Raw genomic sequence first — 15,818 nt, forward strand, 5'->3', positions numbered from 1 at the left:
GCTTTTAAGGTGGCAGTAATTAAACCATTACTTAAAAAGCCATCACTTGACCCAGCTATCTTAGCTAATTATAGGCCAATCTCCAACCTTCCTTTTCTCTCAAAAATTCTTGAAAGGGTAGTTGTAAAACAGCTAACTGATCATCTGCAGAGGAATGGTCTATTTGAAGAGTTTCAGTCAGGTTTTAGAATTCATCATAGTACAGAAACAGCATTAGTGAAGGTTACAAATGATCTTCTTATGGCCTCAGACAGTGGACTCATCTCTGTGCTTGTTCTGTTAGACCTCAGTTCTGCTTTTGATACTGTTGACCATAAAAGTTTATTACAGAGATTAGAGCATGCCATAGGTATTAAAGGCACTGCGCTGCAGTGGTTTGAATCATATTTATCTAATAGATTACAATTTGTTCATGTAAATGGGGAATCTTCTTCACAGACTAAGGTTAATTATGGAGTTCCACAAGGTTCTGTGCTAGGACCAATTTTATTCACTTTATACATGCTTCCCTTAGGCAGTATTATTAGACGGCATTGCTTAAATTTTCATTGTTACGCAGATGATACCCAGCTTTATCTATCCATGAAGCCAGAGGACACACACCAATTAGCTAAACTGCAGTATTGTCTTACAGACATAAAGACATGGATGACCTCTAATTTCCTGCTTTTAAACTCAGATAAAACTGAAGTTATTGTACTTGGCCCCACAAATCTTAGAAACATGGTGTCTAACCAGATCCTTACTCTGGATGGCATTACCCTGACCTCTAGTAATACTGTGAGAAATCTTGGAGTCATTTTTGATCAGGATATGTCATTCAATGCGCATATTAAACAAATATGTAGGACTGCTTTTTTGCATTTACGCAATATCTCTAAAATTAGAACGGTCTTGTCTCAGAGTGATGCTGAAAAACTAATTCATGCATTTATTTCCTCTAGGCTGGACTATTGTAATTCATTATTATCAGGTTGTCCTAAAAGTTCCCTGAAAAGCCTTCAGTTAATTCAAAATGCTGCAGCTAGAGTACTAACGGGGACTAGAAGGAGAGAGCATATCTCACCCATATTGGCCTCTCTTCATTGGCTTCCTGTTAATTCTAGAATAGAATTTAAAATTCTTCTTCTTACTTATAAGGTTTTGAATAATCAGGTCCCATCTTATCTTAGGGACCTCATAGTACCATATCACCCCAATAGAGCGCTTCATTCTCAGGCTTACTTGTAGTTCCTAGGGTTTGTAAGAGTAGAATGGGAGGCAGAGCCTTCAGCTTTCAGGCTCCTCTCCTGTGGAACCAGCTCCCAATTCAGATCAGGGAGACAGACACCCTCTCTACTTTTAAGATTAGGCTTAAAACTTTCCTTTTTGCTAAAGCTTATAGTTAGGGCTGGATCAGGTGACCCTGAACCATCCCTTAGTTATGCTGCTATAGACTTAGACTGCTGGGGGCTTCCCATGATGCACTGAGTGTTTCTTTCTCTTTTTGCTCTGTATGCACCACTCTGCATTTAATCATTAGTGATTGATCTCTGCTCCCCTCCACAGCATGTCTTTTTCCTGGTTCTCTCCCTCAGCCCCAACCAGTCCCAGCAGAAGACTGCCCCTCCCTGAGCTTGGTTCTGCTGGAGGTTTCTTCCTGTTAAAAGGGAGTTTTTTCCTTCCCACTGTCGCCAAGTGCTTGCTCACAGGGGGTCGTTTTGACCGTTGGGGTTTTTACGTAATTATTGTATGGCCTTGCCTTACAATATAAAGTGCCTTGGGGCAACTGTTTGTTGTGATTTAGCGCTATATAAATAAAATTGATTGATTGATTGATTGATTTTGATTTTTTGAGCAGATCTGAGCACTTCATGTTTATCCAAATTTTTTTTTTTTTTTTAAATCTACTTTGCCTATCTAGCACAATATACTAAACTATGGTGATTTGGGATGAGTGTTACAAAGTATATTTCATTGAACATTAAAGGTATAAATAATGACATTAAACGAAAGAAACTGCTAACCTGGTTTAAGAAGGAGAATGCAAATATAGCTCTACTTCAAGAAACACACCTTACAGACATAGAGCACCAAAAACTTAAAAGGGAATGGGTAGGACAGGTGTACTATTCATCATTTTCATCAAATAAAAGAGGGGTGGCAATATTGATTAATAAAAACACCCCATTCACCATGACAAAATGCCTCAAAGATGATCAGGGGAGATATGTATTCATCATTGGAACATTATATGGAGAAACTATCCTTATTGGCTGTATTTATGCACCAAATGTTTATCTCAGAGAATTTTACTCAAAACTCATAGCAGAATTGTCCACTAACCTTACCACATTCAGTATCATTGCAGGAGATCTAAATTGTCCCTTGGACCCAGAGACGGACCAGAAGCCACCTTCTAAAAATCTATTTTCCAAAATGAGAGAAGCTACCAAAGGGCTGTTATCAGATCTGCAGTTAATTGATGTATGGAGAGTCCTTCACACAGGTGACAAAGATTACATGTTTTATTCAAACCCTCATGAAAGCTTCTCCCGACTTGACTATTTTTTAATATCGAGATTGGTACTGGACGAGTACGCTCATGTGATATTGGCACACGACTATTGTCTGATCATGCAGATGTCCAAATGGTTGTATTACCCCCACAAACTCTTCCGACTGCACGTAATTGGCGAATGAACGCTATACTTTTAAATAATCCAAAATTTGTGTCTTTCATCAAAGAACAAATTGACCTCTTTCTGTCAACTAATGATAATAAGGATACTAATCCATCAACACTCTGGGAAACTTTAAAAGCCTTTTTACATGGAATTATCATTTCTTATAGTTCTGCAAGAAAAAAAGAATATTTGAAACAACAAGCTAAACTTAGAAAAAGAATTGACAGCTCTTGAAATCACTCAAGCTAAATTTTTCATTGTCTCTGCTTAAAAAGACAAGCTACTCATTCATCCTTAAATCAGTTATTGACTCAGAAGGCGGAGGCTAGTGTTTTCTATGCTAGGCATAGATTGTTCGAGATGGGTGATAAGCCTGGAAAACTGCTAGCACGATTGGCGGCTGGCAGACAGGACACCCTATGCGATATCCTCTTTAAGAGATGACAAGGGTAAAAATTATTACGAAAGTGATAGTTGGTTAATTTAATGGAGAACTATTATAGAAAGCTGTGTACTTACAAATCAGCTGTTCCTCCTCACACCTGTACAATGAATTCTTTGTAAACTTCATCTACCAACCTTATCACAGGATGACCAGGAATACTGGGGAAACCAATAACAAAGGAAGAGGTTACTTTTGCAATTAAAAGCTTGCAGAGTGGAAAGACTGGAGGACCAGATGGTTATGGACCAGAATTTTACAAGGTGTTTCAGGAGCAATTAACTGAGCCGCTCTTAAAAATGTATTTACATTCTCTGCTTATTGGCTCTCACCCACCCACCTTGTACTCCGCAAATATCTCCCTAATTCACAAAAAAGGTAAACCAACTGATCAGTGCAACTCTTATTGCCCCATTAGTCTGATTAATGTTGATAGTAAAATATTTTCTAAAGTAATGTCAAAAAGATTAGAAAACTATCTTCCGATACTTATTAAGCCTGATCAAACGGGTTTCATTAAAAACCGATTATCTCAGATTAATATGCGTAAGCTTCTCAACATTATTGAACATTCTATACAAACCAAAAAACAGGGTCTGGTAGTATCACTCGACGCGGAGAAAGCGTTTGACCGCGTCGAGTGGACTTATTTGTTTGCTGTATTGGAAAAGTTTGGGTTGGGAGAAGGTTTACTAATATGATTAAGTTGCTGTATCACTCTCCTAGAGCTAGTGTTATAGTAAATGGTATTAGGTCACAAGAATTTCTATTGGGGAGATCTACAAGACAGGAGACCCCGATTTCTCCACAAATTTTCGCTTTGGCAATTGAACCATTGGCTGAGGCCATTCGAAATGAGAGAAGTATATTAGGTTATCAAATAAAAGGGATTGAATATAAAATCGTACTATATGCAGACGATGTTTTGCTTTTTGTCACTGAACCTGAGATATCCATACCAACTGTTATGTCTGTTTTATAACATTTTGTCCTCTTTGTTGGGCTATAAAGTAAATATGGCTAAATCTATTGCCATGCCTTTAGGAAATCAAACTATAATGCAGAACTTCCCGTTTGCCTGGTCCGTTGTGGGTTCACATATTTAGGGATGCAGGTCTCAACTTATATTAAACGTTATTTCAAAAGTAATGTGATGGTGTTCATAACAACATAAAAGAGGATCTCATTAGATGGATGGATCTTCCAGTATCCTGGATGGGTAGAATTAATTTAATTAAGATGAATGTCTTACCACGCCTTCTTTACCACTACAAATGCTCCAATACTCCTTACCAGGAAACTTAATAAAGAATAGAGCGAGATCTGTCACATTTTATTGCGAAAGGGAAGAAGGCCAGATTGAGTTTTAAAACTTTACAACTTCCTAGAGAAGAAGGGGGACTTGCTCTTCCCATCATTTTACATTATAATTGGTCTTGTCACAGTATACTACATGGGTGGTTTAATGCACACCTTAAGGGGGGGAGGGGAGTCCTCCTGAGTCTTGGGTGTGTGCAACATTTATTTTGCTGAGTGAACTTATGGATAAAAAGAGTAAAAACACTAATGCATTAGTGCACAATACCATAAAAGTCTGGAGGAATTTAAACAATTATGCTGCAGATAGTCTTAATCTGAGTTATCTAACACCATTTATTAACAACAGAAATTTTACCCCTGGCACCAACAGCCCAGTTTTTCAAAAGTGGTATAACAGGGGAATAAAAGTTGTTGGGGATCTATTTGAAGATAATTTAATTATGTCATTCACACAGATCCAGAACAAATATGGAATTCCACAGAGGGAATTTTTTGCCTATTTGCAGGCACGTCATTTTATCAACACAACATTTGATGTTACTCATGGGGTAATGCAGCTGGGTCCCATTGAGAGAATTATTATGGATTTGAACACAAAGAAAAGTTTCATTAAGCAAATGTATTCAAGATTACAGGAATATAATCAACATAATATTGACAAACTGACAATGGTTTGGGAAGAAGAACTCCAATGTCAATATGATGAACATGCTTGGAAAGATTGTATCCGGTCTGTCCACTCTTTATTCCTTACGAAGAAATTTAAAGAAATTCAATTCAAAATTTTGCATAGACAACACAGAACGCCAGTTTTTCTTAATAGGATTGACTCTAAAAGATCACCTCTATGTATTAAATGTCAGAAAAATGACGGGACCTATCTGCATTGCCTCTGGACCTACCCAAAGATTTCCAAATTCTGGTCTTGTATTGCTAAGGAAATAAATTGTATTTTGAAAAGTAAGGTGTGTAAGGATCCGGGTCAGTTCTTGTTGGGGCTTCCACCTTTAAAGGGAAAAAATAAATCTAAATTGTTGAGTAAATTACTATTTTTGGCACAAAAATGTATACTTTTTAATTGGATAAATGATAAACCACCAACTGTCACACAGTGGTATAAAGAAATCTTTAGAATTCTACCCATGGAAAGACTCAGTGCAAAACTAAAAGGTAATGATGAACTCTTTCTTGATGTATGGGGGCCCCTGCTTGAATACTTACCTGCAGATCTGAATGGCATTATACAAAGAGGCTCAGGCTCACTGCAGTGGCGTGCCTTAAGCTTAACTCAACTGACTGATTAGTGATGTACAGTACTGTATGTTTGTGCAATTTGGTAAAACAATATTTTGTGCTCAGACTGCTCTGTTTTGTGTTTTGTGTTAATTTTTTGTATGTAAATCTTAAAATCTGAATAAAATATATTATAAAAAAAAAGAATTGTTTATTTCTCGCTAGCTTTTACATAATATAGCAGAAAACGAAGGTGTTAGCAAGTAGCTACACCACAAAGTGATGTCACCATGCTAACCTTAGCAAAATGTCTTGTATTTTCAGGGATATTTCCTACCACCTGTTTGCGGACGACTTACAACTGTACTGTTCCTTTAAGATTTCAGAAGTCCACAAATTGAACTCTTTATTTGACTGCCTGTCACAGGTGAAGAAGTGGCTTAATGGAAACCGTCTGCAGCTGAACTCTGAAAAAACTGAGACACTTATTGTTGCCCCTGACAGTGCTGTTCCTGTTATCAGGAGCCTCCTTGGTGACTTGGGCTTAACGGCAAAAACAAGCCTTAGAAACCTTGGTGTTATTTTTGATGAAGGAATGTCTCTTGCTCAGCACGCAAGCAAGCTTGTGAAGAATTGCTTCTTTCAACTGCGAAATATCGCCAAACTTAAACAATTGGTGTCACAGAAAGAATTAGAGGAAATCATCCATGCCTTTGTCTCCACGCGGTTGGACTACTACAACAGCCTGTTCACTTGCCTGGGTAAGAAGGAGATAAATCGGTTGCAGTATGTCCAGAACTCTGCTGCGAGGCTTCTGACCCGCACCAACAGGAGAGCCCACATCATGCCTATCTTGGAATCCCTCCATTGGCTCCCTGTTGCCTCCAGAATTAATTTTAAAATCTTGGTTTTGACTTTCAGAGCACTACATGGTCAGGCTCCTGATTACATTGCTGACTTGTAATCAAGTGCTGTCGCCAAGTGCTTGCTCACAGGGGGTCGTTTTGACCGTTGGGGTTTTTACGTAATTATTGTATGGCCTTGCCTTACAATATAAAGCGCCTTGGGGCAACTGTTTGTTGTGATTTGGCGCTATATAAATAAAATTGATTGATTGAATTGATTGATTGATTGACTTGATTCAGCCTTACACCTCAGCCCGCAGCCTCAGATCTTTAGGTCAGAACCTGTTAATGGTTCCTCGAACCTCCTTTAAAACTCGAGGAGACCGATCTTTTAAAGCTGTAGCGCCTCGTCTCTGGAACGAACTCCCTCTGTCCCTGCGATCCCTGGACTCTGTTGAGATGTTCAAAAAGCAACTAAAGACTCTACTTTTTAAACAGGCTTTTCATGGCCAATAATCTTTTAGTACTGAGTGTTTTACTGTATATTTTTATTGTTTTACCTTGTAAAGCGCTTTGTGACCCCTGTCTGTGAAAAGCGCTATATAAATAAAGTTTACTTACTTACTTACTTAAGTAAGTTCAGAGGTGTTATTAGGCTCAAAAAACAGCATTTTCAGTTTTAGAAGTGTTTATTTCTCAGTAGCTTTTATGTAATGTATGAGAAACATGTACATAAAAACAAAGTGGTTTTGAAGAGACTGATGTCATGGTGTAGCTCTAACTCGCGTCACTCAAAAACAAAATGCATCAGACTGAAACAGAATGTGACTTTTTAACCTCTTAAAATGCATCAATGTTAACCACCTTTGAACGTGTCCAAGGTCTGTGTCTAAAGAATGTTCCCTGTGAATTTCAAGAGTCTGGCAGTAATAGGACTGGACTTATGCTGAGCACAGACAGACGGACAGATGGACGGATGAAAAGCCTTTGCAAATCCGATGACCATATTTGATGGCCTCGAGTAAAAACCATAGCTGATTACGTCTATATTCTGATTTACAATTAAACCAAACTCTTCCTCGAGTTAACATTTAGATTTTTAATTGGCAGCTAAACTGAAAGCTACCCATAATCAACAACAACAAAAATGGTAAATCTTACATTCACAAGAGTAACAACCTCAAATATATTTTGTTTGGCTTTTGAAATGAATCACTGGAGAACGATAATAGCTGGAAGACACACAATGTAGGTTTACAAGCAGTGAAGGTTCTCCTTCAGAGAAGGAACTCTTAATGTAGCTCTGTGCTGCCACTCTAATTCTATTAGCCTGTGTCAATCACTGCTGAGGTATCAAACCACCTCAGACTAATATTTGCAGAGGGGCTCTAATATCAATACGCTGGAAAAGTCAGGAGACTCTCCCCTCTGCAATTATACAACCACATATGGCTAAAGCAATGAATGACAACATTTACCACCCATCTCTCTGAAGCCGGGCCGCCGCGGTCGAGCGCCCGCCTCCGTCAGTGAGTCCCCGCACATGCACATGCTCACACGTGCCACGCTGATTGCCAAATGTATTTTAGCTGGCATATTTTAATATTAGCTTCAGAAAAATGACACTCGTATTTACAAAGTAAAAGGAGTCTAAATGGACCATTTGAGCCAGAGTAAACACATTTAGCTATGAGGTCAGAGGCTCCCACACTAGAGGCAGGTTAGTTTGATAATTTTGTCAAAATGTTTAATGTCCTGCTAAACCGTTTGGGGAAAAACAAGTGCTGTGCCGATATTGACTTTGGCAGTGGCATGTATGCCCAAGGCTTTAAGCATGTAAATCAAATGCTCCATCTTCAGGCAAATGTAAGTAGATGTTTCATGCCCAGTTGTAGGTCCTGCCAGAGCATTAAAAAAAAAAAAAACTACTTAACTCGCCCTCTGTACTGATGAACAGATAAAGCACTATAGAGTATGTATGTGCATGCAGGACTTCTTTTTTTGGTGGTGGTGGTGGGAATTGGTTGATTTGATTACATTTCTAAACCTGAAAATTGCAACAATTAAATTGCAATTATGTCATGAGACCCCACGTATGGAAGAACCTGAGAAGATACACATGAATTAATCATTTATAATAATAACTCATAACAATAATAATTTAATTTAAGTTATGGGAAAAGTCAGCAGTGTAATGGCAGGCTACATGCGCACAGGTCTATATATTCACATGCATGTGCAAAGAACAAAAGTGGTTCAGATGTTCCTCATCAAGCACCCTGAGGAGCAGAGCGCCCAAGCTCTAATCTAATATGTCACCCCGCGTTGTGTAACCGCTGCCACACCGTCTTCTACTCAGGTCCTTTTCACTTTCCATTCCTCTCTTCACACTGCTAATTGTGAACGCTGCCACACAAGAGGCACTGAAACCGCAAGGTAATTTTGGCAGTGTTCCCCTCCCATGTTCGACATCGCCTCCCAGATGTTCTCGAGCCGACCTGACATCTCAGCTCTAACATTTGGACTTCCCGTGTCCGTTCTGCCCGCCGGCCCGTGCGCCGACCGCTCTGTTTGTACTGGAAGCGGAGCGACCTGCCGTGCCTCACACCCACAATCACATGCAATCATGTGTGCTTCCTGGATTCCAATATTTAAACTCTTCTCACTCAAAACATCGCGGTGCACCAAAACTACAAATGCGCCCGCGTGCTCGTGGCATTGGAAAGCTATCAAACTTCATTCAGTCACATGCCTGTGCTGTATATACTCACATAAAAGTGTATATACACACGGAGACACCCGATGAACTTAAAAGAAACCGTGTTTACGTAACACGATCACTTTTGTAACACAGGCTTTATGATGCCAGTTCCATCCACTCTTTCTCAATGTTGTTAAACTGTAAAAAGACTTGGGTTTTTCTTTTTTTGCCTGCCTGCTTTTCAGCACATTGTTTCGTACAGTGCACGCTGTGCCTCCTGACGACACCCTCTGCTCTGCTCTGCTTGCTCTCACTCTCTGTGGAAATCATCAGCCTTAATAGGAAACATGCAACACCTTCCTCTCTCTCAAACCAAAAAAACAGCTCAACAGTTGATCGTCCCTGCTGACGTGACTTGCAGGAAAACTGCACTTCGTCAGGGTTCAGATTTTTTTAAAATACATACATACTGGCAGATAACAAAGAGGCAGTTTCGTCAAATTTCCATATTTCATTGCTGTCCATCGCGGTGACACTTCTCAAACATATTCACACCTACATGCAATTATATCTTTCGAAGAAGATATAGCGCTTTTCCATCTGTATCAGACGCTCAAAGCGCTTTACAATAACGCCTCGCATTTACTCCGATGCAAGGGTGCCCCCATACAAGGTACTGGGACCTTGGGATTAAGGACCTTGCCTAAGGGCGCTTAGTGATTTCTCGGTCAGGCTGGGATTTGAACCGAGGATCCTCTGGTCTCAAGTCCAATGCTTTAACCACTAGACCATCACCTCCCCTAAAACACACAGAAAGGACCAGGCCACAAGCAAATGTGGGACCTTCTTGCTGTGAGGTGATACTGCTCAAAGTTGTGTTGGTTGAGGTCAAATGTGACACCAAGGATCTACACATGTACCTAAACATAAGATGACTTGGTGAAAATGAATTCTATGCCAGCTGCTTTCTCATGGAGTGTAGGAGTTTGGCATAGGAGCTGGACAACCAACCTACAGTACACAGACCAGGGTTCGAGTCTAACACTGCATTCAAATACTCATTGTGTATTACATAACAGTTGAGTGGATCCTTGTCATTTGATTGGTGCTTTGTGTGTCACGTGATATGGATTATTCATCCCATTTGTGTTGCATTGCATTTAGAGTGCAAATTTGGTTCCATATGTTTTGTACCATTGCACACTGCGACCACCGCATGCACACTAGTGGGGGTGGCGTTTCGCTAAGCATGGTTTTTGCTGGCGGATGAGGATTTGAAGGAGCTAATTGACGGTGCTAATTCTTCTAACACGCACAAAAAAACAAATCCACTACACCGTAAGCCGTCTGGAGGCATAAAGACAAACTTCTGACGCGATTTTTCGCTGGACTGAGGAAGTACACAAAGTCAGTGCACGGAATCACGGACTATATCTTCAGAATTATTTTTGAAGTATCTGACTGTTTTTGCAAGTTGACTGAGAACAATTTTGGACTCCAATTTGAAGTTCGTGCTGGACTGTTGATGTCAAAGCACTAGTGACAAAAACCAAAATGTAAGCCCTTTTTCTGTTGTTTATAAATTAATAAAATATCAAAGGGCAAGCATCTATTTTAGCCGTAATATAAAACAAATAACGAATGTTTTTTCATTCTTTCAATTTAATGAATATTTCATGAGGTGAAAGATGGAATGTGCCATTCAACGAGGCTTCACCTCATACCACTGAACTCATACACATTTATCTGAAGTCTAATGTTGGTACGTTAGGAACCTACTACCCGACTGTTACTGGAGTATCTTAAACTTTATTCCAAAATTGAAAATCAAAGACATTTTTAAAATTTATTTTTCATGGCCTCTCAAAGCCTCGTTGAATGTCATGTTCCATCTTTCACCTCATAAAATATTCATTCCATTGAACTCATATACATTCATTATTTGAATACTAATATTGGTTGGTTAGGAACCTACTACCCAACTGTTACTGTCGTATCTTAAACTTTATTCCAAAATTGAAAATCAAACACTTTTTAAAATTTATTTTTAATGGCCTCTCATGGCCCACTGGCAGCACCTCGTTTAGCCCATACGTTGGGAATCTTTACCTCATATAATGGTCTAAATCATGAGTACCTGGAGAAGGGAAACCAACATCTATCCGCAGAGTTCCCGTCATAAATTTCTCTAAAGTCACTTATTCCAGTTAAGAGTCACGAGGTCCAGCCTATCCCAGCGAATACTGGAGAAGAGGCAGGGTCAGGCCACCAGCCTATCGCAGGACTGACATATAGATAGACAAACACATTCAAACCTACGCAGGGGCGCTGCCTGGGATTTTGGGCCCCATGAAAAGAAATCTTACTGTGCCACCTACATATCATTTTGATAGTATTATAACTGTATGAGGTGCCCCTCTAAGCCCCTAGAATCCTTCTCCTTATTCGCCCCTTTTCAGTGCCCCTGCACCTACGGTCACCGTAGAGTCACCAGTTCACCTGACCTGCATGTCTTTGTTAGAAGCAAACACGGAGGAAAACACACAGAAAGGACAAGGCCAGAAGCAAATGTGGGACATTCTCGCTGTGATGCAAAAGTGCTAACCACGTTATGTTTTCAGACAGTTTCCCAACAAATGTAGCCGATCTTCTGATGGTCAAACAACACAAATCCACAGGGAGGGTTTTTTTATTTTAATATTTTTGCACTTCTTTTTTTTAAAGAAAACACAAAGAGGTGATTCCATCCCATTGGCCTGACAGTTTGCACTCATTAAGAGATGAATAATGTCCATTCAAATGATCAGTGCGCTGACGCCATGATGTCCAGTAGAGAGGGGGGACCTTATAAACACTGCTTTGAGTGCCAGAAATAGAGCCTGTGATGTGTCATGTTGACCCTGCAATGACTAGCACAGCCCTTCTTCCCGTTAGGGACTGCTTAGGGGTTATGGGGCTGAGTTTGTTTCCAGTAAAACATCCAATTCGGTATGTCAGAAAAGCTTAACCTTACATGACGTCAGTGCTTTCCTATGGTTCTTCCTGGCTTGAGGTGAAGAACAGTCGGTGGGGATTCTAACACATTCACTGAAACTGTGTCAGACCGGGCTCACAGCGAGCCAAAAATCAACGCAAATCAAATCCCAGTAGTACTAACAGGAAATGCACTCACACATACCACATGAAACGATTACCGAGGTGGAACGCGGACGTCACACCTAATTGAACGTTAACACTTGCATGGACGACTCACCCGTCTCTCGTGCCGTCCATCACTGCCAGCGGAGACACGTGATGGGGGCTGCCTAAGTCCCGGTCCATTCTGTGCTGTTGGGAGGGCAGGTCGGAGGAGGACGTGGGGTTGGGGGGGAGCAGTTCCATTGAGGCGCTGTGATGGGGGGTGGAGGAGCGAGCGTACAGGCCTGAAAGACAAACACAGCTAATTCAGTAAACCTGCCAAATGAACTGGAGGGCCCAGTGCTCTACGCTCCTTTGAGCAAATTTAAAGCCATTTCAGGGCAACCAGATTTTATTTTGACAACCTTCATCCAATCAGGGAGTTTTGCAAAATAAAACATTCTGTGTTTGCACTGTTTGTAATTTGGGGTACAGTGTTTGAGCCGCCATGGGGATTGTCCTTGATTGTCCCTTCAGCTGTATGTTGTTGTTATTACACAATAATGAGCTAAACATTTGTTTGAACAGTAACTTTGAACTACGGTGCATTTCAAAGCAGAAATGAAGTGAATGGAAACCCTGTACATGAGTGTGCCAGCGTAGAACACAATTATATTGAGTATTGACTAATGACAAATGACAAATTTACATTGATTTGTGTTGTTTTTTTTTGTATGATTTGTTTTAACATCTTATTCTGCTGAAAACTCTCAAACTTTTCTTTCCCATAACTGTATTCCAGTAAGGTCAATGACATTTTTTTATTTGTGTCAGAAAGCAAATTACAAAGTGATGCAATAACAGTGATCTTTACTATTGTTTTTTTTTGCCTTTCAAATATACTGGCCTCCTACTATAAATTACTGGCTCCAGCTAGTAAATAAGTAAAAGTGACCGAACGCTTCACAATGAAGTGCTAAAATCTAAATCTAACAATCTAGGAATAAATAAATAAGGCAGTCAAACATAAAACAACAAACTTATATTCAATGATGGGCACAACTAACCGAAAAGTTAGCTCTGATGACCATTAAACCGCTAACTCAAAGTAAACTTTTATAACGCTATACCGCTAAAAAATTTAGTGGAAGTTACCACTGCCTGCTAATGTTTAGTATTGACTCTGTACACTGTTGGCTACTGATAAGTCCATGTGAACTGGAATTGTTAGCTAGCTCTTTGCATTCATAAACAGGAACTCACATGTATAATTTTAGGGTTTATAAACATTTTTGACCATTAAATTTACTCACTTTACTGGCAGAAAAAATGTTAGTGGAACTAAATTTAGCAGAAGCTAATTGGTCTGCTGATGGCTTTCAAAGGTACAGACGGTTGCCCAGTTCCGGATCACCTTTTTTAAAGTCCCGCTATACGGAGCCATAATGCAACTGAATGTCCTTTATTGTGTATTGTTGTATTGGGTATTTGGATGTTATTTAGCTGAAAAAGTCTGGGTGGAGTAGCGCTTCTACTTAAAGTGTGAAGCCACATTATGTGTGGCGCAAACATTTGCCAGAAACGGATCACTTTTGCCAGTTCCGGATCACGACAACTCTGCGTCACTTTGGGGGCATTCCTGGCATCTGGCTGGAGCCCTTCTAATGCAGAATGATACACACTGTACCCGAGAATGTGTTTTGAACACAAAATGATAGAAATAATACTTATTAAATGAGAATTTACTTCGTTTTGAAAAGCACCGTTATACGTTTTTACGAGCAAAAAATGAAGTGTGGAGGTGAGATTTCTCCCGAATTAAAAAGTAAAAGCCCCCACATTCATGTCCATTCGTGATATTGAGATGATCCCCAAAGTCCACAAGGCTCACAACTACAGACACGAGGCTGCTGCTTCAGTGATCCACAACTGGCAAATTTTCGCGTCGGAGATAAATGCGTGCAGCAATTAAACAGCAAGACATAACACACTGACATTTTCTACCCAAGTAAGTATTTTCCTACTCTAGAACCAGAAACACCAAACGGCTAACTCACCTTTGCTACGTTTTAGAGATTGTTACTTTAAAACTTGCAGGAATGAGTGAGTCAGAAAAAGCGCGCACACCGCAGACACCGGGATTTTTGATTCCTCTGCTGATCACAAGGATGGCTGGATCTGGTCGAGCTTGTGGTCGTATGTAGACAAAACATCAATCTTTCCATTGGTACCAAGTATTAGCTTATTCGTGCTGATTACGAGAAACGGCGGCACAAAAACTACAGCAGTGATCCGGAACTGGGCAAGTGACTCTAAATGAAAAGCTACTCTGTTAATGAAAAAGTTAGCTGCGGTAATTAGCGGAACTGTGCCCACCACTGCATATATGTATGAATAGCTTTGTGGATAAATAGTGTTCAGTAGACACCCTTTCAAAGGCGGGTAGAAACTCTCTGCATGTTGTCACTAAACGCTACTAACACTGTGCGGACGCGGGTTGATGTAATCAAATGGAAGAGACAAAAACCTGAAAAATTGCTTCAAGAACTATACTGTAAAATTTCCAAAATAAAGCTCATAATTTTGAAAATGGCACTTTCTTTTGCAGTTGTTATTGTTTAATGCCATTTGTAATCAGAGGTCTGAATTTCCCACTTCTGCCCCACGGGAATGTCAGAAGTTGGAATTCCTATTAGTCAACTTGTACGTACGAACCCCGGGTATTCGGAATTCACAATCCAACATGGCTGCTCCCGGCAGCAACAGCAGTGACAGTTGTAGTTTTTAATGTTTTTTTTACCACTTCTGTCTTTTTTTTGTCTAATTTAAAAAAGTACTGTCCTACTGCTGTCCGTGGACATGTTGCTGCAATATTTTTTATGTGTGAAATGCTGTGTAATGTGTTATTTATCAACTGGTTGCACTAACATTCGTAAAAAAAAAAAAAAAACTGACGGGCTACACTGCACTACAGAAGATACTCCAAAAACCTGAGAAGAGTCCATCTTATTTTCTTACTAGCAGTGCTGGGTGAAAAATGGAATGCATTCACCTTGGATATGATGACATTCCCAGTTACAATTTACGGGTTCTGAGGTAAATGCTCTGATACTGTGCATCCATGACACCACAGAACCGCCTTGGGTCCTGGAAGGAACCACCCAGGCAGACAACTGGTTCTTACCTACCTCTTAAAAGAACCCATCTATCTGCCACAGCCAGGTGAAACGCGAGGTCTTCAACAAAGAGACACCTTTGTGCTGGATCATGCCCAGAAAAATGAGCCGCATGGCCAAAATCTCGTAGCAGATGTTCCCTCAATGCAAGTCCTACTTTTCATCTGAGTCTCCCTAAGTAGTGGCTCAGCAGTAAGCAAGAGTCTTCCAAAGGGACCTACTACCAAAGACATCCAGTCGTTTCTGAAGGTCACTGGTTCATGCCCAAGTCTCACAACTACACAGTAAACCAGGTTGCACTAGGACCCTAAAGACTTG

General features: G+C 40.1%; 1 protein-coding gene across 3 annotated transcripts in view; it reads right to left on the reverse strand.

The window, feature by feature from the left end:
• Positions 1-15,818, reverse strand: part of LOC117518488 (zinc finger protein GLIS1) — a 238,252-nt gene that overhangs the window by 29,626 nt on the left and 192,808 nt on the right. For all 3 annotated transcript variants that reach the window (XM_034179621.1, XM_034179622.1, XM_034179620.1), the window contains exon 8: positions 12,461-12,629. In XM_034179621.1, coding sequence (XP_034035512.1) covers positions 12,461-12,629 — 169 coding nt within the window. The remainder of the gene's footprint in view (positions 1-12,460; positions 12,630-15,818) is intronic.

The sequence above is a fragment of the Thalassophryne amazonica genome, chromosome 10, assembly GCF_902500255.1.
Source record: "Thalassophryne amazonica chromosome 10, fThaAma1.1, whole genome shotgun sequence".
Taxonomy (NCBI): domain Eukaryota; kingdom Metazoa; phylum Chordata; class Actinopteri; order Batrachoidiformes; family Batrachoididae; genus Thalassophryne; species Thalassophryne amazonica.